The 27856-nt window shown below is 28.5% G+C and overlaps 1 protein-coding gene across 1 annotated transcript; it reads right to left on the reverse strand.

Annotated features, from left to right (window-relative positions):
- Positions 1-2798: 2798 nt before the first annotated feature.
- LOC100163454 (SH3 domain-containing kinase-binding protein 1) lies at positions 2799-12865 on the reverse strand. Its single transcript, XM_001951051.5, has 11 exons — positions 12033-12865; positions 11727-11881; positions 11605-11641; positions 11394-11530; positions 7811-7931; positions 7601-7678; positions 6674-6861; positions 6142-6573; positions 5789-6056; positions 4707-4981; positions 2799-4632 (listed from the first exon to the last, which is right to left on the reverse strand). Exons 1-11 carry the CDS (start codon positions 12034-12036, stop codon positions 4492-4494), a joined length of 1836 nt encoding a protein of 611 aa, XP_001951086.1. The 5' UTR covers positions 12037-12865; the 3' UTR covers positions 2799-4491.
- Between the last annotated feature and the right edge of the window lie 14991 nt (positions 12866-27856).

Below are 27856 nucleotides of genomic sequence, written 5' to 3' on the forward strand. Positions count from 1 at the left end.
TATTGGCTTGCTGAACAATTTTTTGGCCTGTCGTTTGGTTTGCATATTTTTCAAAAAGTTGAAGACGTCCATGCACCGCGGATATCTAAAATGTCTATATATACGTAGGTAGGTATATTATGTATATCTCTCTCTCTCTATATATACCAACCTACTCAAATTTTACTCGTTTTGTTGTAAGTACCAGCTACCTACCTACATAATATAATACTAGCAAACCAGCGAAATGTTTAATATAATATTATCATCGTTTCTATATATGTATATCGTATATCGTATTTTCTGTTTATATATTTAGCACATTATAATATATTATTATATTATTATTGCACATTTAATACGATTATTTTGTATAATATATATATAATATATATCCATATTATATACGATTACGCGAACCGGTTTATCGACGTTTACCAATTTATTATCACCAAAATCCCGTTAAATCGATGGACGAGAAAAATTATGTAGATGCGCGATAACTAATGTCATTAAAAAAATGAATATAATATACATTATATGTACCTACGTACCTAACAACCTACTTATAAGTTTTCTAAAGTATATGTATTTAATATATAATATATTGTACAGTATTGTACATCAACAGGGACGTATCCAGGGGGGGTCCATTGGGGCCCCCCCAAAATTTTTGTGTACCGTTTATAAAAAAAAAAAAAAAAAATGTTTTTTATATCAATTAAGCATAAAAATTGTACTAACATTTATTTTTAACAATCTATGATTTTTAACAATCTATGATTTTTAACAATCTATGATTTTTTAACAATCTATGATTTTTAACAATCTATGATTTTTAACAATCTATGATTTTTAACAATCTATGATTTTTAACAATCTATGATTTTTAACAATCTATGATTTTTATGTCGGGTGGCACTACTGAGTGCCCTCCCCCATCTGTTATTCACGTTATTTATGTTCATACTTTATCACTATTGCTTATTGTACAAAATTGTTGTATAGATTGTAATTATATTTTAAATAAAAAAAAAAAAAAAAAAAAAAAAACATTTATTTCAACCCCCCCCCCCCCCCCCCCAAAAAAATAAAATCCTGGCTACGTGCCTGTACATCAGTACCTACCTCAATCAGGACAACCCGAATTATTATAATGTAGCATATTATTATATTGCAGCCTGAAGGTAAGAGTGTGGTATACTGGTATACATAGGTATACAACTGGTATAAAAGGTATATAAAATAAAATATTATGTATATAGGTACTTACTCGTAGGCACTAGGCATAGGCTGGGAGGGGGGCTTTATCCTCTCCGGAAATTCGATTAAGTCCCTCACGCAATTTTTTTTTAGTCACAATTTTAAAATATATGTTGTGTACCAGAAGCATTTAATAGGCCCAGAGATGGTCAACTGGGTCGCATCCAGACAGCGTACCATTTTTAACTGGTTCGTGCTACATTTCAAAAGACTTTATACAATTATTATAAAACGTTAGGATTTTTCTATATTTTATTTTATTATATTGATAAAATTATTGAAATCGATATAATGTTTACGTAAAACGTATATATTATTATGAATTCTTATCTAATATTGAACTATTAAGGGTTAGGGGTAGAGATGGGCATAAGCGACTATATTTTCTACTACCGACTATTAGTAGGTTTTCATTGTGAACTACCGACTATTATTCGACTAATATTTTTACTACCAACTATATAATATGATATAATATGAATTGTTGAAATTAGTCGATTAATTAGCCGACTAATTATTTAAACCAACTAATAAGAATATGTACATGAAGTTAGTTGACTAATTCTAATAAGTAATTTTGTGTGCTGAGCAATTAATAACGTATGATTTTTTTTATATTACCATTATTATGTAGATAATTATTTATTTTGAAGAAAAAATGTTATTTTATATATTTAATAACATATGAAAAAAAAAAATAAGTCGAATAAAAAAATTAGTTATCGAAAATAAGTATAGGATAATAAAAATTAGTCGACTAATTATAATTATGAGTTAACTAAATTAATCACACGGTACTACCGACTTAGTCGGTAGTAATTAGTTACTCTTGCCCATCCCTAGTTAGGGGGCTCCAGCGTATCTTGTTTTAAGGAGTAATATTTAGGCAATACACATGACATAAACATTCGGGCTAAATATAATATTATTATGTGTGAGTAATAAATGAAAATTCAGTAGTGTGTTTCCAAATTTCCGAATAGTTTACTAATATGTGCATAGGTACTGAAAAATAATTAATATAGAGTAGAATTTTTACTTTAGTTGGTTTATTAATATACACAGAATAATTAAAAAAAAAAATATTCAAAATCTTTGTAAATCATCTTAAATTTGGTGAATAAACAACAATAATTTTTGAATTGGTGTTGTATGTATTATGAAACAAAGATTGTGACCCTTATTTATGCTGCTTTAATTTCAACTTTCAACTCACTAAGATTGGTTACTCAAACTTAACAAAATTGTTAAAATATATTGAACTTTTAAAAATGTATTTTTAGAATGTAATATAGTACACGTTTTTGTTGGCCGTGTAATAATAATATAGTCTTTACCCTTGTTAGGGATAATTTATAACCTGTCTTCTAAATAGCACCACTTTCTCTAATAAAGCACAATTCACATGATATAAAGTAAGTTCCATTGGAAAGCAAAAACGTATCTTAAAATTTTTTTTATCATATTGTCGTTTGTAAACAATAATAAATATATTAATTGATTATGAATAAAAAGGAAATCAATACGGCGTTTACATTATAATAACCAAAATATAATTACATATGAATATATTTTTAATACTTTTATTGGAAATAAAAATTAACAATTTATAAAATATATATGACACCGTTGGACAACTTACAATAGTTAGTAATAATAATTTTAATAATAATAATAATAATAATATTTGAATTATGATAATCATACATTTTTCTATGATAAAAATATTTATAATAATCAATGGTAAATCATCGTATAACATTATTATTGGCTTAAATAGACATTTCACATTTCTGAAAAATAATTTTTACAAAATGTTTGTAATTATTTGTCTGAATAATCGCTATTACAAGATTTTATTTATGAAAATATAGGTATGCATTATAAAAATTAACTAAATAAATATTACTGGTCGTTTGTGGGACAGTCGTTTAGGGGGGAGAGGGGGAGGAGTAATATGTTTAATTTCGTAAGACATGACATGATGCCATGTAGAGCATATTGTGTGCAAAATCAGTCGTTTGCCTATTTTTTAAGCACATAATTTTTTCATTTTAATACTATCAAATACATTATACTATGTACACAATTCGTTGAACAAGAATTAAACTAAATATTTTCTAAAAATAAATTAGTATAAAATAAAAACTATTAAAATTATTATAAAATCAATACAATTCATATAAAATAGAAAATTAGAGGCTAACATAATAATGGTAGTAAACGGTTTAGCCATGACTGAATAATTTGCGTGTAAAATAAAAAAATTAATTTTTTAGCACATTAAACATTTAGCGGTATAAAAATTGGACTAGGGAATTAATTAATAAACATATAAAAATATAATTTATATTATAATAGAGTAAATAAATGGATATCGATTTGCAAACCACTTAATAAAATTACAACTGAACATCCGATTATCAACATTAATTTTTCCATAAATCGATTTTCAAACACCATAGACGCCATAGTTCCTGGCAGTCTAAATATACATAACGAAACTTAACAGAACACACTAATTGTACACTATTACTAAAAACAATTCTGAGTAAGTACATTTTTTTTAGATATAATGAATAATAATGTGTGTAACTCTAAGGAATGTTAAAAAAGTAGGTAAAAAAATCACTGTAAAATGTATTTAATAAATAAATTCAGGTGGCAGGATACAGTCGAAGTACTTATCTTTATATGTTACTTTTAAGATATTATAATAGAATACAAATTGTATTGATTATCCAATGAGATTTAGAATTTTGTTTTTATTGAGTACTAAGAAGTAAGAGGTAATAGCGTGAAAACTGAATCAATAATTTTCTGTCAGAAATGCCACTTTTTATCACATTTAGTTTATCAAAATTAACTAAAAAATTCAAGGAATGATTAGAATACAATAATAATTATAATAATACTTAATTAAAAATATTAATGAAGATGATGAACTATTAGACTCTAAAGACTAGAAGAATAAAAAATAAATGTGCAAAGGATATGCATATAGGTAACCCCAAAAGATGATAATCAATACTAATTTTCCAGAAGACACAGAACACAGAATTGAGATTAGAGTTCTGGCGTTGACTTTTTGAATACATTTTTAATACCGATACTAATTGATTAAAAATGTACCTACAATTAAGGTAATCATGATATTCAATGCATGGCTACTCGTGAAATAAACAAACTAAAACGATTATCTTTTCATCATTTTAACTATTAATTTATATGGAAATACTGTTGTCTAAGTCAAACTCTTGTTACGAGTTCCATAATCTTTTTCATTTCTTTCTCGATCTCTATACGCTTTTCCATTTCCACTTCCAACTTTGTCGACAATTTGTCAAGTAAACTATTTTGTAGTTGAACGGTGGACTCCAATTGTTTCACCTAATAACCACAAGTTAAAAGATTTACAATAAAATAAAAAGTAAAACATTTTCATTCTCAAATGCAATAATTACCTTCTCATTTAACACTGATATTAGATTTCCATCTACTGATGTCGTTGACAGACTAAAATCGGCTGATATAGGTGCAACAGGACTGGTTGGTGTGCTAACTGTGACTGGTTCAGGCGTGGTCAGAGGTGGCACATAACCAGGAGGTTTAAAAACAACACCGCCCAAGCCCACTGAGGTCAATCCTGATCTGGATGTTACTGTTGTGGTTTCTGATGAACTTTCTGATGTTATGGTGGTTGTAGACGGATTGATCATCACTCGTGTTCTACCACCACCTAATTTATAAACATTGTATTAAAAAATAATAATAACTATTATTTTCAGTCAATTTATAGATGGATGAATAGTGTAAAAATCATAAAAGTATAATAATCATGACTTACAAGTAGTCTGGATTTTTTTAAAAAAAAATACATTTTTACACTAAGGAAAGTAGGTACCTACTAGATATTCTATCAGAAACAAAAGAATATTTAAATAGTTAAACATTTAATACTTTAAAAACCAAAATGCAATATTTTATAATCTTCAGTTTTTCATATTTTAGATTGTTTAAAATTCAATGTCTACAACCCTCAGAAACCTTAAAAAAAAAAAAAATAATAAAATCATCTGTAAATATTATGTTATAAAAAAATTTGTAAAATTGAGTTTCTGCCTTATTTGTTGTGCACGTCGAAGTAACAACATAGTATGCCGAAATGCGGGTGTAGGTGATTTATTGTTGTTAATATAATATTATATATACATGCTCCGATCTCATGAAATGTTGCAAAAATGACAATATTTTAAGAATATTCTTGTAAGAGACCCTATCAATGATTTTTTTTCTCTTTTAAAATTACTAAAATATATTTATCTTAAATTAAAATAGGTAATTTATTAAAAACCCATTAAATATGCATTTATGAACCAATATGCAATAATCCTCTGAATATGCAAAATATGGAATATAAAATTTGGTGTTTAAATTCAGTGTGAGATGATGAACCGTGGACATTTCAGAACCCCCTAGACGTGCATACACTTAGTACAAATATGCAAATGAATATAAATCCGAGCTCTACCTATAAGAAACATACCTATCACAGAATTAGCGATCGATGATTTCTTTGCCTGATTCATCTTCAACTCTTGAACCCACGGGGCCTTTTCTTTATCCACACCGGGTATTCCGTTTGTTGGTGGGGGATCCAATGCTGGATCCTCCTCAGTGGATACATTAAACGCTGCAGACGGTGGCCTCCTTCTAGGTGCCTTAGCTCGAGATGCTGTTGGATGACTGAGCATTGCAGTTCTCTCTATTTGATCGAAATCAGGACTCTTAAGCTCAGGAGAATTGTTATCATGCTAAGTAAAAAAAAAATATACATAAAACAACAAAATAGCCAATTAAAGAGACAATTTGTATGTTAATACTAACTAAAATACATACATTTGTAAACACTAATGATGTAGGAGACGATTCTGGCGTAACGTGGTATATTGATCTACTCATACTTGATCCATCTGGCGAATCCGAGGTTTTTTTCATGGAACCCACAGACTCTGAACGTTTTACAGCTATAGAGCCGTATTGTTTAGAATCCCCAATTTCAGAATTTATATGCTTCATCTTATCCGTGGTATTTTGTTCAGAATTCAACATGGATTTAATACCACTAATAGTTTTTGACAAAGAAGACGTGGAAGAACTTTTGGCAGTGGGTGGTTTTTTGGTCGTAGGCGGTGGTGGTGGCAGAGCTGGTTTTTTGCTCACCACTGGTCCCAAAGGTTTATTTTCCATTTGGCTCTGAAAAACTTTACGCAGTGATGCCGTTGTGCCGCTACGTGGACTACTAACAGTTTTTTCAGATTTAGTTGCCAACTGAATAAACAAAAGTAAAAAAAAACATAAAAAACATGTGACTGCTGTGGATTGTAATATAGCCTATAGGTAAAATAATAATAGTAATAATAAAAAATACCTCATCTTGATTCATTATTTGAACAAAATTATCAGGAAACACTCCGATTCTTCCTTTAAGTTCTCCTTTCCACCAGCCTTTGTCTTCTACTTCACGTGATAAAATAGTAACTATATCGCCTTCAGCCAGTGATAGTTCATCACTATTGACAGCTTCGTAAGGGAATAGTGCAACACAAACTTCTTTAGCTGTATAAAATTTGAATAATGATAAAATAGTATTTACTTAGCCTACAAAATAATAATTAGTTTGACATTTAAAATATTAGTCGTATTGTGCAAATAAATTTAGTAATATCACTGGATAATTACTGTAATTTAAGAATGTCAATAAAATTAGCAGTACACATTTAATTGTATTAAGTATTGACCTAAACAAAATTGTTATTAAAAAAAAAAAATTAGATGATTAGATTAAATAAATTTTAAATAGAGAAATAAAATGTCATCAAATTCGCAATTAGGATTTAAAATACTATGTATACCTACAATGAAATAAGTGAGACAATCTCTGTTTGATTTTTTTCATAACTGGACAACTTGTAGGGTATGAAAATTAGAAAAATAATACGATAGAATTTAAAAAGAAATATTATTTTTGATAGTAGCAATACTTCAAAAAATGTCATTACTCATTATCATAATCGCTGTTGATGACAGGAATAACTGAAGTCTGAAATATCACTAAAATAATATAATTAAAAGTTGACATATTAAAATACGGTTTATCTTTCAAGTGATTAATATTAATCAGAATTGCATTCATTTCCGTTTATCAGTTTGTGTTGGTGTAAAATAATTGTTTATTTACTAAATCCAATTTATCATAGTATTATGCGTCATGTATTTAATTAATACATAGGATACTTTAAAAAAAAATTTTTTATTTAATTGTCTTATTTAGCACAGTGGTATTAAATGTTCATACCTGGTTTTGGAGGCAGAACTGGAGCATTGGGTTCTATATTATTATCAGCAGTTTTGATTGGTTCCACAATAGATTTTTCTAAATAAAAATAATTATATTGAAATATAAAATACATTTGTTATTATTATTATTTTTTTTTTTATTGAAGCTTCAAATAGAAGTTGTTAATATTTATACAGATTATATAATAAAAAAAAAAGTGAAAATTACCTTTCTTGATGCTTTCTTCTTTCTTGAGGGATCCAGTTGAAGTTTTTGAGTCACTTCTACTAATAATAATACTTTTAACGTCTGATATTTCAGTGACATAGTTGGATGGAAAAACACCAATCTAAATTTAAAAAAAAAAATAGTTATATTAATATATTAATAATATTAGACAGTCAATCATGAATGCGTTATAAATAATTGAGTAAGAATCAATCAATAATACAACTTTAGATCCTAAGCGGATGAATATATTGATTTTTTACATTGATGAGTTTTTATTTTATTTTTTTATTTCTGTGTCTGTTATCACCTATAAAGCTAGTTACACTGCTTCGATTTTCTTTAACAGTATCTGTTGAATGGAAAAGTGAATCTAGTTAGTGAATTTACTCAATTTGGGAGGTCAAAATTTAAGAAAAACGGGAATTATTACGCAAAATCGGCTTTCGACAAAATTGATTTTTATTTTTGGTGTAATTCTAAAACAAATAACCGTAGATATATGAATTAATGTACACTGATTGTTTATAGCAGTATTTTCTAAATACGATTGAATTTTCAAAATAAAGTAAAATAATATTACTTGTTTTGAGCGGTTACAACATTTTCAGTTTCCAATATTTTTTCTATAAATGTCAATAAAATTTTATTTGTTGGGTCAAAAAGTGTGAACATTTAATACAAGGCTCCTAATATATTATTACAATAACACTTGAAAAATATTAAAAATACAGTCACTATTTTTTTTTAAACATTTCTAGTTCAAATTTTTACAAAACATGTAAAAATCACAAAAATGTGCACATTATTTTGAGTTAGAAATTCATAAAAATATTTTCTTTTTAAATATAGATTTGAAAATTTAATTGAAAGTTCATCATAAGTTTTTTTAACTTGATCAAAAAAAAAAAATACCTACCTGAAATTCTAATTCAATTTTTATCTAAACGTTTGAAGTTCATAAAGTTCATATTCTTACAACATATCACTTGATTTCTCAGATTGATATATCGATTTTATTATTTTGCTATAATTAAAAAAAGAATAACTGTAGATAATTTAAATTTACACCAGATGTTGATGTAATTTTATAAATTCCTCTTCTTGATACAATTTTCAAAATGTTTTGACTCATTTTGAGCTGTCTACGGACATTTTCAATTTTTTTAGTTTTTTTTCTATAAATATCAATCAAGTTGTATTTGTTGGGTTAAAAAGCATGAAAGTGTAATATAAGGCTCCTGATATATTTTGCAATAGAATTCGAAAAATATTAAAAATACATAAGCACACTATTTTTTTAAAGCATTTAAAGTGCAAATGTTGACAAAATTTAAAAACAATTTTGTTGTTAAAAATTTAAAAATGTTCAACTTTAGTTTTATACCTAAGGATTGAAAATTTAAAACAAAGTTCCACATAAATAGGTAAATAATTTACTTTATTCACAATAATGTCATCAAATATACTTACAAATATATTTTCATAGGCAGAATTGTTATTCTGATACAATTATATTATATCAATGAATCCAAATTTAATACCATTCATTACACTAACCTACTGTACAGCAGAGGGACATCCTATTTACCCACCTATTTATTTTTAAATACCAAAAAGAAATTAGCAAAGACTTCAAAATACCAGATTGATAAAATTATATCTAAGGAAAACCTTTCCTAAACTTTCACATACTAATATTTTCTATGCGTTGAACTATTTACCTTGAACAGTATACAAATAATTAAAAATAACAACTTAAGTTTCTTTAATTGGGTCAGCCACTTTATATGGGCACAACAATATTTTAGTCAAGTAAAAATGTTAAGTTTCACTACCTATAATGATATTTTAAATAAAACATGTAAACATATAAACATTTAAATTGTTTATCTGTTTCTTTTAAACAAAAAAGTAACATAAGACAAATTATTAAACAATATGGTATAATGTTTATTTCGAGGTTTATTTAAAAAAAGAAATATATATATTTACATTACACACAATTAAAATGGTAATATACCCAATATAGGTACTTGAATATATTTTATGTCTGTAAAAGTAAAACCAAAATTTAGATAGGATGAATAAAACTTATTTTTCAACTTCAAATTTAAATCAATTACCTATTCAATTATACTTATTACAATCAATCAATATTTAAATATTTAAAATGTGCAGATTAAAACTATACATTTTTCTTTTTTTATATTTAACAAACAAACTGATGAATTTTAAATAGTTTATGTTTAAAAAATCTAATACTTAATATTTAATACTAAGACATACACAGTTGTTTTCTTAATAATCTATATTAAAAAAAAAAAACTTTTCAGGGATAGTAATATTCACTATTAACACCAGTTTATTAGGGAATGTATTTTAATAATTAAGGTAAATAATAAAAATAAAACTCTTATTATATACAGCAATTGAAATATAATAATAGGCACATATATGTCAGTTTAACCTTCTAAATAATCATTTATTTAAATATTAATTGGTAGGAATTTGTCACTTCTTTATTATTTCGTGATAAACACATCAATGTGTGTATTTGTGCAATAAAAATACTGTAATTTTCTTTATTGTAGTAGATAAATAAGTTTTAATAATATTATTACTAATCAAAAAGTATTCTTGTCATCTTATTATTTTAGGATGAAAGTAATAATTGGTAATTAAAACAATTCAATAAAAATTCAATGATTTAATAATCAACAATTAAAAGCAAAGAAAGCACCGTTAATCTGTCAAACTAATTTACCAAGACAATAAAGAAACAACTTATTAATTTATTCACATGCAATTAATGTGAGTTCATTTGATGTATAGAGGTGCGTTACAATATGAGTTATTTGGTCTCTACAAAATTTGAAAAGTTGAGTTTGTGTTATCAAATAGTATTACCTACCTACCTATTATTATCATGAAATGTGGAACCTTAAAAAGGTAAATATTATGTTGAATGTAATTTTAAAATTATAATATCCATCTCCTGTTAAATTTAACGGACAACTTAACTGGCGGAATTCTGCCAGTATTAGTTTGATTAGTGTGATCCGATTCGAATGAAACCGATGATTGTAATATTAGTCCTCAAAGGATAAGTCGTTAAACAAAATTAATGTTCTCAAAAATGTAATAGCTATGTATGTAATTTTTTAAAGATCAAAGTTTAGTTACATAATGTTTAACACAGTAAATTTATTCAAACATCAATTAAGGCTTAGTTAAGGCTTAAAACATTTGAGCTACAATAGTAAAATATAATATTATGTATTATATTACTTACTTACAAAATCACATCTAATAAAATTAAAATCAGAAGAACAGGTAAAAATAAAAAATGGCAGGTAACCATTTACAAAACAAACATATTGGTGATAACTGTTTAGTAAAAAAACCCAAAAACAGGTAATAACGTGATATTATTCACTAGATTATAATATAAGAATTCAATAACAGAAAAAATTGTGATAATGAGGTCAACAAATATTTCTGGTTTGAATAAAGATGAAATACTTAAGTGTAAGACTTAATTATTAATGTTTTGTGTAGGTATAATTAAATTAATACTCACTTCATTCCTAAGCTCTCCTTTCCACCAACCTTCCTCGACTTCGCCAAGAACCTCGATTACATCGTCTATGTTCAACTCCAACTCATCTCTGTTTGCTGGTTTGTAACTGAACAACACCTTACACTTTCTGGCATTTTCTACAGGTAAGAAACGTATGATAAAAAAAATGGCACAATTACATGGATTAACTTTTATAAAATGGAACACTTACTTTTTCTCAAAACGACGCCGCCAGAATTATGAACAATCTATAACGTACAGTAACGACACAATTAGTTTGAGGAGGGTCCCGGGTTATAGCCGATGATCATAAGTTAGTGCAGTATAACTCACCTTAACGTAGGTGTCGGGAAACATTCCTTTCTTGCCGTCCTTGTGTCCTTCCATCCATCCGTCGGGCATGGGCTTGACATCGGTGATGACGTCTCCCTTCTTCAACGTCAACTCGTCGGGTTCGCGGGCCGCGTAATCGAATTGGACCACGGCTTCTGTGGTGCACACAAAACAACAAACAGGTAGGTAAACATGACACGATAACAATCGCCAGACGAGGAGACAAACAGACGCACAGACGACAGACAAACAAACAAACGTAAAATAAAACAACAAAAAAAACGAGCAAATGTCACCACCACTTACCCATGTCTGGTCGTCGGCTGCTGTGATGAGACGCAACGGCCGATGGCGTTTTTCATCTATCGCATCGGCGGCGGTGGCGATGGCACGTCGTCATAACGTCGACCGAACGAAAGAGCACGCGAAAGACTACCTACGTGAGTTCTCGGGAGGTGATCGCGGCGCGGTGTTGCTACTTGACACTCCGATACGATTCCGACGGCGATGAGATCATAATTATTGTCCGTAAATATTATTACTATTATCGTTGTTTATTTTATTACACTACCCATAGGTAGGTAGTACTGTTATCGTCGTGATAACTCCGCGCGAGGATTTTCACCTTTCGTCGTCGTAATCCCGTCCGACCCAGCGACAACCACCGCCGTCGCACTCGCCGCTCGGTGCGTGCGCGTTTTTATCTTTTTATAATGTTTATAATATCACCCGCCCGTTATCGCCGCCACGCGCAATCGCCGGCCACACGACTTTCCCGCGAAGTCGACGACGGCGATCGACACTCGACGGCATTGGCCGAATCGCGCACGGTATTTTTTATCGATAAATCGCTTTATCGTCGTGGATAGACGCGTATAGATTTGGCTTTTAAAAAAGTTATTTCGCTCGTTTCCGTCCTTAATGTTGGGTACGTCCTATAATAATATTATCTTGTAATGTTAATAAAATATTATAATCTTTGCGTATCGACCGACGCCGATGAGAAGGAGGGACGACGTGACGTGTCCGCGTTCAAGTCTTGAAGACGTAACGACGTCGACGCGATATTATTAATGATAACAATATTTAAGACTCGTTTTTTATTTAGAGTCGTTGACGACCGACGACGACGACCGAATGACTGGCGCGCGACTCCCATTTTACGCACAAACCTCCCGCCCGCCGACCGACCACCCGTCCACGCCGTCCACGCGCGCGCTGGAGTTGCTGTTGTTGCGGCGGCGGCGACGTGTAGCCACATCAAGGACGCGAATTTTCCCCTCCCCGTCCCCCATCACCGCCGACGCCGATGGCAACGCGTTTTCTCCGTGATAACGGTAAAGCCGCCGCCGCCGCCGCGTGTCTTGTCTTAAAAAATAGTAATAATATAATACTGAAAACGTCGTGAATCGGCTCCAACCTGCTGCTCACGCGACTCCAGCTGCCGAACAGGTGATCCCCGCCGCCGTGTACATGGTTTCACCTGTATACTTGGTATTCGTATTTTTTTTTTCTGTTCACTGGGTACGGGAGAAAAGTCGTATCGCTTTGGATTTTCACCAGCCGAGTTCGTAAAGTCGGTTGTGGTCGAGTGGTTCAGAAGTCAAAAGTCGCACTTATTATCTACCCATTCGTGCACGCGCGTTAAAGTATTGCGCTGTACATACGATTCGTGCATATTATATTTTATGCTTTTACAAAACGTTTATTATATTGTATAACCCGTAAGCCATATGCTGTTTGATAATATTATTGTGTATTATGATTTTATAAAACTTGTTACACCCTAACTGCATCTATCTACTCACCCAAGTACCTAACTACGTTTTTAACGGCTACTCGCCAGACACAGCACGTAAGTGCAAGACTATTGACATGCGTCGGCAGGGTTACATATTTTTATTCATTTTTATTTTGTGTCCATAGAAATACACGTTTCTACCTACCTGTCATAATATTTCTCAACAATTCAAATATCATAATTTATTTACACCATTCTGGGCGGTGTGCTGAAGACGTGTATCGATATTACACTTGCCTATACATAGGTATATTATTATATATCTATTATGATAAATGTTTTATAATATGCTCTCCATTTGTGTTATATAAGAGCTTCGATGTTTTTTATAAAACGCAATATAATATGCGCATTTATTATTATGTCATACGACAACCCCTTTTTCCTACGAAGATACTATTATAATGGGTGTGTGTGTGTGTGTGTAAGAGAGAAGACATACCTATTATAACAATTACACACGCATCATCGTATAATATATGTATATAAGTACCTACCTATATATATATAGTGTGTGTGTGTGTGTGTGAGAGAGTAGTGTAGTACATGTGTAATTCGTTCGAATGACTGCGCAGGACCGTCCGGGGAGAAAAAAAATTTTACGTTCCGTCTCCTGCGTGCCGTCAACGGTGTATAATATACAGGTTACTGCTGCACGTTTCTCGGAATACGAGTACCGCATCATAGGACATTACTATGTAACCTATATTATGTATAATACCTACAATATGATATAGATATACCTAGGCCATAAATCGTGTGTACCTATGTATTAACGAGTCCTACAGTGGTACATATTATACAAACGTTATACGTGAGGCATAATACATTATTATCGTCATCGCTATATTCGCTCGTAAGTATAGTCGTACCTAACTATAGTCTAACTCCATTGGACGCTATACTTTTTATGAGTAAAGTTAAATTATTTTGTATACACTGCATTCTGAAAAACGTACCAATATACGTCATAGTGCATAACTATTATATTATTATTTTTAAAAAAGTTAAGTACCTACCTATAGGTAAGAAAATATGATAGGTACGTATATAAGTAAATTTAGTAATAACTGCAAGAGCTAACGTTTTCGACTGTTTTATCGTAATTCGATATACTAATTTAAATAGGTATGAATTCGCATATTATAATGTAAGTAGTTATAACCTACATAATATAAGCAAAACCAATGATACCAATGTACACCATACACGTACGATGTGAAATCTAAACAAGTAAGATTATTGACGATTGCATTTGTAACGAATTGACCAATTGGGGAATATCTAGGTAGGTATAAGGTATCTACTATAGAACTATGTGAAATTATTAATAAGTAGGTACATCGTTCATTCCTATAGTTCCTACGCCTAAGTAATACGAAGAAATGATCTCACTATAATTTTTGAATCCTAAGCGGCGGTAAGCAATGAATTGGTTTTTAATGCAATTATGTATTTTTTTTTACCCATGTCTGTTATTACTCATTACGTTTTCAAGCAGAAGATTTGGTCCTACAATCTTTAACATTGAGGGTGGTTTCTACTTTCTGTTAGAGTTTTTGATGTTGTTGTAGTTCAGAAGGGGGTTGAGGTGGAAAACTAAGAAATTAATTGGGAAAGTAATTGCGGGAGTAACAACTAAGTAATTGGGAAAAACTAACGAAAGACAGCGGAAAACAGGAATATTTATGCAGCACACTGTTTGGCGTGTATTATAAAAAAATATTGGTGTTGCTCAAATTATTTTAGGTGACCTACTCCTCATAATATTGTTGAATCTATCTAATGAAATGTTCTATTTTTCTTCTATCAATACTCACTCGACACTCACCCATGTTTAAGATGTTGCCTGAGGAACACTTGGACCCTATATGTTGCACGCCCCTGAAAAACCAGTTTAAACCAAATCAATTTTGTTTTTTTTTTGTAATTCAGGAAGAAGAGACGAAAAGAAGAAAATGTTTACATAATACTTATATTCAACTTTTTTAGACATGATATAAATTTCAGACATTTTGGATCTTTTGTACTATATTATATAAATACTTGAAAATTTTGAATTTTTTTAGTTTGATTTTATTATTATTTATTTATTTATCAAAAAAGAAGAATACTATTTTGTTAAGAAAATTGTTGTTATTAGGTTAAAAAGTTTGAAAATTGAATACATCATGTTTCCTATAATGTTTTGATGGATAAATAAAATGTGTAATATAATATAATGTATATTATAAATTTAAATAAGCCATCTTAATTTATTATAATATCGATTAGATTAATTTGATTAGCGTTTTTTATATTTTATAATAAAAATTAAGAATATTCTAAATGCTAATGCATACAGCCATCTAGGCCCATGATAGGTATAGACTGAATCCCGGACGATAAGTCCGGGGATAAAAAGTCTGGGGACAAAAAGTCGGGTATAAAAAAAGTTGGACAAAAAGTCCGGATTCATTTTTTGATTGCCGGACAAAAAAGTCCGAAAATACAAAATTGTCTATTATATTTAATTTTTTTAATCTATAATGTATACATGTAATATTATATATAGTCATTTCATGTATAATTATAATATTTATTTAAAAATGTAATTGTTGTACTTTTATTATATTATTGTATTTTTTTTTTATATTTTATTACTTCTTATTATTTCTTATACCTAAAAAAAATATAACAGAAATCCACTGTAGTTTTTGGTAGGTATACCTATAGGTACCTATATGGCTATATCTATCTAATGTTTATCGCGGCTGCAGTATGTCTACAGTTTATCTACCTACCATAAGATAATATCTTTTTATTTAAATATTATTATTGTATTGACATTGACGTATTATATATCAAATTATTATTATTATTATTATTATTATTAATTATTACTGTATAGGCAAACGTAATGTATATCAAATTATTATTGTTAGATTTTTTAAAACATATATCTTTTTATTTAAATATTATTATTGTATTGACATTGACGTATTATATATCAAATTATTATTATTATTATTATTAATTATTACTGTATAGGCATACGTAATGTATATCAAATTATTATTGTTAGATTTTTTAAAACATATAACTTTTTTTAAAAATATTATTATTGTAGACTAGATTATAAAATGTTCAATTTTTATATTAAGTGACTAATTCAATTTATAATTCACGTCCGCTACGTCCCTCATGAAATCGATTATAGATACATAGATATAGCCATATAGGTACCTATAGGTATACCTATAAATATAAAAATAAATACAAAAATATAATAAAAGTACAACAATTACATTTTTTAAATAAATAATTATATATGAACTGACTATAATATATAATATGACATGCATATAATGTGTATATTACATGTATAGGTACATTATAAATTAAAAAAATTAAATATAATAGACAATTTTGTATTTTCGGACTTTTTGTTCGACAGTAAAAATGTACTCGGACTTTTTGTCCGGCAATCAAAAAATGAATCTGGACTTTATGTCCAACTTTTTTTATACCGGACTTTTTGACCGATTACCGTATAGACTATAGGTATAAACTTAAATTAATATTGTACTACATCGTATGTTACGATATAATATTATGTTAAAACATTTTATCGATAACGTATAAGATCAAAAATCACCAACAGAGTTGCACACTTGCACAGCTAAACGATTATTTGTTCTAAAAATTAAACAATGGACATTGACATTTATAGTCTTTTGTTATATTTAGATAACGATAGATACCTATTTCGTTATATAAAGGCACAATTTGTATTCGTTTTTAATTAGTAAATTATTCATAAAATATTAAAACATAGCTAAGAAATTATTTACAACCAAAATATTAACGTGAGGATACGATAATAATATATTTAATATACATTTTAGAAAAGCTAGAGTTTTTTTTATTATCAAATCGTTAAAATCTACAACGACATGTCTTTAAATAATATAACACAGCCACCTACAAACAATATGATCTTATAATATTATACAAGTGATGTTTAATATCATAATATATAATGAATACCATAATTACGAATCAGAGGAATTTCACGTTTTTTCCTGCTTTCAGACATGACTAAATCTTCATCAGCTGCAGGCTGCAGCAGCAGAATAGGTATGCCAATATTATAATAATATCACCTTGCCATTGCAGAAATGACTCGTCCGTTGTTTATTGTGGAAAATTAAAATAAACATAAAGTATGTACCCACCTATCATGCATTTATGACTATGTGTATAATATTATGTGTGCGTCTACCGGCGAGATGTATTATTTATACCGTGGTATACATTATAATATACACAATAAATAATATTACATACACATACATTTTTTTTGTATATTCACCATTCACAACTTCAGCAACTATAAGGTCATTGTTCATTAGCTTAAACATAATATTATTATTAGACATCTAAATAGTTAATATAGGTACATTAAATTAAATTGTTTTATTTATATACCTATATAATATATTATATATTATGGTGCAATTGAGTAGATTGCTTAATAGTTGTAATATTACCTATTAATTTGTTTACCCAGTCCGATATGGCGGTATCTACTTTGAGGAAGGGAATGAGTCGAATGAAGTCGTTCGAGATATCTTGGCTTACGGCTTCACATAGGTATATTTGAGTGAACGTTATACTTAAGTCTTGCTTCTTCGTATATGATAGGTAGCTAGGTTGCAGTCTGTGGAAATATGTGTGACTGTTATTGTTATTCCACCTGAGGTATAGTTTGTTGGGTTTGTCATAAAGTAATCGTATATTCATGTGCGGTTAAACTAGTAGGTTTGACCGAATCTCGATATTATCTATTGATTATTGCATGATATGGTATGATATTATAAATTATTTAGTTTTGTTTGGTTCGACCAGTGGCTTTGCCAAGTGTCGAGTGATGTATTGTTTTTTATTATATCTAAAGTTGTAGTTTTTTTATGTTTTTATAAGCTTCCAACCAAAATTATAGTTTTGTTAAGGTGAGGATTTATTACTGCGGGTGATGACGTGGTCTTTTGCTTGTCGGTCGGCTTCTTTGTTTCCTCAGAATCTCTGATATTATATTATTAATAGTATTATACTGCAGTGTCCGGTATATCCAAATAAGGGTAACTAATAATTAATATTTGAACTGCCAGATTTTATATTTGTATTTTGTTAACTATTATTGTTGTCGACGTGTACATTGTTCTTTCTTCAATATTTTGAATATTTCCTATAGTCTAAAAAGATATTATATTTTTATAATTAACTGTAATAATAATAATAGAAAATTAAATAATATAATATACATCATATTATATGACATATATTAAACTATTATGGCATGCTCATAATAAGTTATCTACCCTAAATCCTAATAATATCAATAATAATAATAATAATAATAATAATAATAATAATAAAAATAATACGCCCTAATCATTATTATAATATGTATGTCCTGCAAAATATTGATCGTTAAAATAATTGTGTTGACTTTTTGGGTGATTCATTCACCTATTTATTAATATTATAAATTATAATTATTATGTTGTGTGTAAATGTCGTATCGTCACTCTGCCCATATTATGTGTGTACATTAGGCCAATTGAATTAACCTTGATCGTTTGTTAACAATAGCAGAAAAACATTTCGAAAGAAAATCCTTTCATACTAATTACTAAATAATATAAAATCACACTGTCACAATACGCACGACGGTTTAAATTATATATTATTATACATTTTACTTCCACACACAATCTATGTATATGTCAATATAATTATATTTAGGACTTAGGTTTGGACAGATGTTTGTACTGTGAATTTTTTTAACGTCAATCAGACTATTATTACAGGGTATTTGTAACTTGTAAGATTTCAAGTATAAATTAGATTTAATTTTTTTTAATCACTATATTAAAATATGTGTTTAATTAAAACAATTTTTTTAAGACATTTTAGAGTAATGACTTTAGTATTACGACTAATACGACCTCTAAACAAAAATCTTATGAGTTATGTTAACGAAATTTAGATTTACAAAAATAATTATTGGACATTGAAATTTGAAACAATAGTAAAATAGGTAGTTTAAATATTACTTAAATATTTATATGCAAGGTTCATAAGTCCATTCGGTCGCAAATTAAATACCTAGATTAGAAGAAATCAGAATTGGCACACATGCCACATACAAAATTCAGATAAGACATTCTAATTTCTAAGGCTCTTAATATAGTCTTACAATGGCAGAAGAAAAATATTAAAAATACATAGTTACCTTTTTTTTATAAGCATTTAAAGTTCGAATTTTGACAAACAGCGTAAAAATCACGAAAATGTGCAAATTGAGTTAGAAATTCCTAACCCTAAGATTTTAAAATGTAACACAAGATTCTTTATAAAATAATCCACTGTTATCAAAAAAAAAAATATTTATAAGACAGTTAAATTCAATTTTTATGATTGTTTGAACTAGATTTTTACAAGTAGCGATTTTCTTATTTTGTTGTAATTTAAAAACTAATTACCGTAGACACATGAAATTTATATCATATGTTTATTTTATCAATTCCTACTCTTGATGAAATTGACAAAATATTTCGACTGTTTCCGAACTGTATACGTATATTTTCAATTTTCAATTGTTTTAGTTTTTTCTATAAATGTCAATAAAATGTTATTTGTTGGGTCAAAAAGCTTGAAAATTGAATACAAGGATCCTAATATTAAAAATAGAAAGGCACAATTTTTTTTTCATAAGCATTAACAGTTCGATTTACCTTGATCAACTATAAAGTTAATAAATATAGGGAATTCACTAGATTATTTTCAAACTTAGGTTAGATCTAGATACCTATTTAATCAGTCAGTAAGTTACGTTGATATTATATTTTATACATGTATGGAATTTCATTGTGCATTCGTATGGTATTTATTACACTTAGGCAATTATTACAAATTATTAATAATGTACATAAATACAATATTGATTCTGATTCGTCAAATTCTTAAGAAAAATTATCTACTGAGTAGTTTACAGTTGGAAGGGGGAGGGATTCTCGTTTGAAAAACAGAAGTTTGTATCTCCATAGGACACTCCTTGAAGAGTACAAAAAAAACTCAAGAATTTGAAAATATGGTCTTTAAGAAGATTTAAAAATTCCAAAAATCAGATGTTGAATAACTACAATGTTGAAGAAAAAAAACAGGGTGACCATGATTCTGGTGAATCGTCCTGTATAATATATTATGCATATAAAATCAAGCCTGGACAAGTTAATGATGATTTTTAATTGAGTTAAGTTTAGTTGATAAAAAATATTTCAAAAAAGTTTATAGTTAATACCCAGGCAGTAATTATAATATTATAATATTATTAAAATAACTTTACTCTAATATTATTCGTGATTATAAATTATAATGTTATAATAATATTTTTAAACAAAAAATTGCTGTCAAATTTTTTTTTTTAACTAAGTTAAGTTAAAAGTTATATGGAAACGTACAATCAATTTATTAGCTTAAGTTAGGTAATAACTTGGATTTAGTTAAAATTAACTCGTTATTTATTAAGTTTATATCAATAAAAATCAGTTATGTTAAAAATTAAGTTAATAAAAATTAAATTTCAAAAAGTTTTGGTAATAAGTTAAATATAACCTAACTTTTTAGCTCGTTTATGCCCAGGCTTCTATAAAATCATCGATATCGTATAATTTATAATTATTATTTGAAGCGAAAACGAAAATACTTCACATACCTACCTATATAATATTATCATTTACGACGGATGAATCATCCGTAAGAATTCGCGTTGGGTTAGGTTATCCGCAATCCTCGAATAACCGGCGCGCGTGCGGTGCGAACGACGCGAGTGGCGTGCGCACGCCCAGACGACCGGTCGAAAGTTTTTTTCAAACAAATTGTATTACTACGCCGTGACGGATTTCAGCCGATTTGCATTAATTACGCGTAGGCAGCTCTAGTATACCATATAAAATATACATCTAAAGTAATATGATGTATATAGTACACGGGATCGTGGTTTTTCACCGGATTTCTAGGCAATAAAAACGCGGTGGCGTGCAGAATACGGTGTACGGAACCGGAAACGAGTCTCGTCGTCGTCGTAGCTATCCAGAGATGGGCCGAGTCATTTGTCGACGAGTCGGAAGATCTATTCGAGATCAATTTGCTCGTTTTACAACCGAGACGATGACGACGACGATTGATTATTATATATTGTTACTATTATTATTTATTATTATTGTTGTTGTTGTTATAGGTACCGTTGTATGCACTTGCAGACTGCAGTATAATATAGGTACCTACCATAACTATATAGTATAATATAGTAACTGCTAACACGAGTTTGGCAGCAACCATATTATAATGATTTTATATAGGTACGTAATAGTATAGAAATCAGTTTTTTTTTCTTAATCAATGTCTTAAAAAAACAACAGCAAATAAACGCCAATAAAAACATTAATTCTGATATTTTATTGTTTTGAGAGTTGGCACGTATTACGAACATTTTACGCGGAATCGATAGCTATAAATGGCTATATTTAAACATTATTTTATACGGCTTGTTTTATTTATTTCGTATACCTACACCTGCTTGAGCTGAAAAAAATCACACAATTAATAATAATAAAAATCCTATTATATAACTCTTTCTACGTGTAATTTTACACAATATTTTTGACTTTTTTGCTACCGACAGTCTTCTAAATTTACCATAAAATAATTTGTTCTGAAAAATATTTTCCTGATTTTAATAGTTCCCGAGTTTTATATTTCCTGTGAAAAACATATCCTTAAATTATATTTCCAGGTAATCAGTGTTACTGAAATTGTTAATATCTGAAAAATATGGTTCCTGAGTTTATTTGTTGCTGTTTTAAAACTTCCTCATTCTCATAGCCCAATAAATTAATGTTCCTTTAATAGTTATTTTTAAAATATATAGAATGGGATCTAGCATTATAATTGTTAATATATTTTTGGCTTAGGGGGCCGGAAAATTGGGAAGCCCAGGGCATACGCCTTTAATACTCCCCATCAAGTCCAGTCCTGTCTCAGAAACAAACGGCTTCTATGTGTAGCTATTATTAAACCGATTTGTACTTAAGGTACAAACATTGTCAAAATATTGCTCTGTGTAACGTAGCTTGAAATCAAGCTCGGCTTACAGTTTCGAAAATCGACATGAATAAATTTGCCAACAAACATGCGAACAAAAATAGAGGTGTACACTGTACACTAACGCAACTGCTAATGCTAAACAATAAATTATATACAATATGCATATAAAATATTATTGTGTATTATGGTCTTATAAAATTTGTTATACCCTATAAATCTATCTACTCACCTAAGTACCTAACTACGTTTTTCATCGCAACTCTCAAGACACAGAAGGTCAAATGAAAGACTATTGACGCATCCGCAGGGTTACCTATTTTTATTCATTTTTATTTTGTGTCCATAGAAATACACGTTTTTGCCTACCAGTCATAATATTTCTCAACAATTCGAATATCATAATTTATTTACACCATTCCGGGGCTGTGTGCAGAAGACGTGCGTTGATATTACACTTGCCTACATATATTATTATATACCTATTATGATAAATGTTTATAATATTGTGCTCTTGATTTGTGTTATATATAAGAGCTTCGATGTTTCTTTTTTATAAAACGCAATATAACATGCGCATTTATTTATATGTCATACCACAAGCATTTTTTCCTGCGAAGATACTATTATAATGGGTGTGTATGTGTGAGAGAGAAGGTGGGTATTAACTTGTTAAAAAGTTATTTTTTTTTATACTTTTTTAACTTAACTAGTCAATTATTTTTGTTTTTAACTTATTAACTTATTCAGTTAACATTTTTACTGTTGTAACTTTTTATAATTATGATTATTATAAATTATAATATTTATTTTGTGGTACCAAGGGTAGTTGGTGTAAAGTCTGTATAATATACACGAGCAGGTGTCAAATGTCAATTATTGGTCACTTGTATATTATAATGCCGACTTTTAGTGTACTGTAGGTACTGCATTATAATATTGATTTTGTGTACGTAGTAGTAAAATATACATTACATATAACTAAAAGCAGTGTAGTAATTTTTATCTAGATCGAACTACATACATAAACTCAACAATATCTAATTCTCAACAATTGTCCATTGAGAGTTGATCTGAGATATGAAAACTTTTTGACCGAAGAATAGAAGTCTGCACCATCGCCTTATAACAGTCAAACAAGGACTCTCATTCTAGTTGTCACCATCGAAACTTGGTAGCTTGGAGCAAGTCTACCTCTGAGTAGTGCACGGAGGTACCCAATGAGACATTGTGTGCCAACGAAATCTGACCTTTTTCTAAATTATTGATTTCTTGCATTTCTGACCTAATTGAAAAATATATTATACACTTTTAAAAGCTTCTCTCTCTCTCTGCAGCTAGCGTTTTCACCATCAGTTACTATAGTTGTTAGTATTTACGAAAACATCGATGATTATTTCCTTCTTTCGTGTCAGTTATTTGATCAGTGTTTTGATTATAATTTTATTTTGAACATAAAACTATTGAATGCATCACTGATAATCATTTTCTTATGTAACATTACTTAAAATCAACATAATATTAAATAACTGACATTAGAGTATTATACATGGGTTTTATATTGTATTATGGTACAGAGTGTGTGTATCTATTTAAAACAAATTCAAATAGTTTAAACTACGACGATTTAAAAATATTACCATCGACTGTTTGAGGTATTTTTTATCCCAACGTTTATAACCTTTGATAGATGTTTCTTGTACACATCTTGAATGATATAATTTTTTTTTATATATTTCGATATTTTTACAATTCGGTACTACCTATGACGTATTCATATCACACGGCGTAATAGATAGATTATTTAGCTACGGCAGTGCAGGTTTGGTTTATATTTTCAGTATCTCATTTTATATACTATTACTGTTAAATAAATATAATATGATTAAAAAAGAGCTTCGTAAAGATGTTCTTGATCCAAATTCCAAACATTATATCCAATCATTATAACTGTTTTATTTACCATCTAATAAATTTCCTGTGATTTCCCTATCAAAATTTACTCGTGTACGTTTGGAATCGTACCTATAGGTATGTACCTACAATTTTAGAACTTACTTTTAATTTGTGATACACTGATACTCAAGATAAATATCTACTAAGTAAAAGGAAATAAATAATTTGACAAGATACAAAGCTGATACCTGCGTATTTAAAATGTGAAATTCTTTTAATTTGTGATACTAATGAATAATGATATAAAATCGTCTGAAAAAAAATTCTGGGCAAACACAGGACGTCTATATTATGAAGTATATTTTATGACCAAGTTACAATTAAAATAATTGTTTTACCATTAATAATACAGTAAGTTGAATCTGCAACAATTAAAGAAAAGCTTATAAAATCACCATTTTCTTATGCCTATTATAAATAGCTCCAAAAAAGTCAAAATATTAAAAAATATATATAGTGAAATTAATTATATTAACATTCGATGAAAGTCCACGTATACGTTTACGGTTTTGAGTTTTTTTATCAGTTATCCCAAAAATAACAAATTTATTTTTATAAAAACTGGTTTTTTCATTCCACTGAAAAGATATTGAAATCGAAATTTAAAAAAAATAATAAAACAAAAAAAACACAAATTGCTACAAATTCGATTCATTTTCTGAGAATCTAAAATAAAATCTTTTTTTAATTGCAAAAAAGTGAACTACTCAAACCCATACAGAAAATTATGGTTTTTCCAAATATATAATATACCTATATGGCTATATAATGTTTTTATGACAGTTACCAGATACACTATTGTGAATTATGTGTATATCCAATCGTAATAAATATTTTATTTTCTGTAATCAATAACAACCATATATAAATAAAAAAGGTGGGTAAGTGATTGTCGCTCTGCTGTACAGTAGGTTACAAGTGGGTCACTGTATAATGGATGGTATTAAATTTGAATTCAATGATATAATATTATTGTATAAGAAAAACGATTCTGAGCGGAGATGGTGTGAGGAATCTTGTATTACATTTTCAAATCTTAGATTTAAAAAAAAAATTTTCATGAATTTCTAACTCAAAATAATTTGCAAATTTTCGTCATTTTTGTCATTTTGTCAATATTTGAACTTTAGATGCTTATATAAAAAAAAATGTGACTATGGATTTTAGATTTTGAGTGGAACGATGAATTTATTGATTTTACAATGATGTGTGTTTTTTTATTTTTTTATTAATTTTTTAATTTTTTAATTAATTTTTTATTTTTGTGTCTGTCATCACCTTTTAGGACAGTAAAAGTGCTTGGATTTTCTTCAACTGTTTTCGAGAAAATTGATTTTGGTTTTTGGTGTAAATTTAAAACGAATGACTGTAGATACATGTAATTTTCACTGGTTGTTTATATTTTCATTTTCTATACATGATACAATTTTCAAAATATTTTGATTTGTTTTGAGCTGTTTACGGACAATTTCAGTTTCCAATTTAATTAGTTTTTTTTTCTATGAATGTCAATAAAACTTTATTTGTTGAGTAAAAATACTTGAAAATTTAATACAAGGCTCCTACTATATTGTTACAATGATATTTGAAAAATATTAAAAATCCTTAGTCACAGTTTTTTTTTATTAGCATTTAAAGTTCAAAAATTGACAAAATATGGAAAAATCACGAAAATTACCTAATTATGTTGAGTTTATAATTCGTAAAAATTTTTCTTTTTAGAACTAAGATTTTAAAATGTAATACAAGATTCCTTATAGGATAATCTATCTTTACCATAAAAAAATGTCTGTAAGAAACTCAAATTAAATTTTTCTGAGCGTTTTAAATTCATATTTTTACAACATTTGATATTCGCTCGTTTTCTCATGTGACAAAATTCTTATTTTATTGTAATTAAAAAACGAATGATTGTAGATATTTGAAAATTTCACTGAATGTTAATATTTTCATTTTTTATATACCATAAAATTTTGAAAATATTTTGACTTTTTTTGAGCTGTTTACGGACATTGTCAGATTTCAATTTGTTTAGTTTTTTTTCTATAAATATCAATAAAGTTTTGTTTGTTGGGTAAAAAAACGTGTAAATTTAATGCAAGGCTCCTGATATATTATTACAATAGCAGTTGAAAAATATTAAAAATACATAGGCATTATTTTTTTTTATAAGCATTTAAAGATCGAATTTTGACAAAATTTATCAAATTTAAGATTCAATAATTATTTTATAGTTAAAAATTTATAAAATGGTCAACTTTTATATCTAAGGATTGAAAATTTAAAACAATCTTCCACGTAAGTAGTTTATTCTGTTACCTACCAAAAAATCTAAAAACACATAAGCACAGTTTATTTTTATACTCATTTGAAGTTCAAATTTGGACGAAATTACATATTAAAATACCTAGAATAACTATTTTAGTTATTTTGTTACGATTGTATTATATTATTCGTGGGTACATGAAACTTCTAAAGTATACTATTATATCTATGATAGTATCACGGTTTGGTGTTGATGTATAACGCGTTATAAGTACCTAATGGATATTGTGATATGATTAATTTGGAATTTATTATAGATAGGTACCTATTATTGGTCAATTTTTTTTAAATACTATATAGATAAGTATATAATATATCTTATACCTAGACTAACATATCGTCTCCGCTCAGAATCGTTTTTCTTATACAGTGATATTATATCATTGAATTCAAATTTAATACTTTCCATTATACAGTGACCCACTTATAACCTACTGTACAGCAGAGCGACATCCACTTACCCACCTTTTTTGAACTTTAAATGCTTATAAAAAAAAACTGTGACTAACGATTTTTAATATTTTTCATTTGCCTTTGAAACAATATACTAGGAGCCTTCTATTAAATTTTCAAGCTTTTTTATCCAACAAATAAAATTTTATTGATATTTTTAGAAAAAAAACTAAAAAAAAATGGAAAATGAAAATGTCCATAAAGAGCTCAAAATAAATCAAAATATTTTGAAAATGTTATGGTGTATAGAAAATGCTAAGATAAACATTCAGTCAAAATTTCATATATCTACGGTCATTTTTTTTAAAGTTACACCAAAAACCAAAATCGATTTTCTCGAAAACAGATTTTGCGTAAAAATTCCCGTTTTTCCTTAATTTCCTTAAAGGGGGTAGGTACTGAAATGCATGCTAGGCTCAAGGCTTATAAATGTTCACCACGCCAT

The sequence above is a fragment of the Acyrthosiphon pisum genome, chromosome A1, assembly GCF_005508785.2.
Source record: "Acyrthosiphon pisum isolate AL4f chromosome A1, pea_aphid_22Mar2018_4r6ur, whole genome shotgun sequence".
In the NCBI taxonomy this organism is placed as follows: Eukaryota; Metazoa; Arthropoda; class Insecta; order Hemiptera; family Aphididae; genus Acyrthosiphon; species Acyrthosiphon pisum.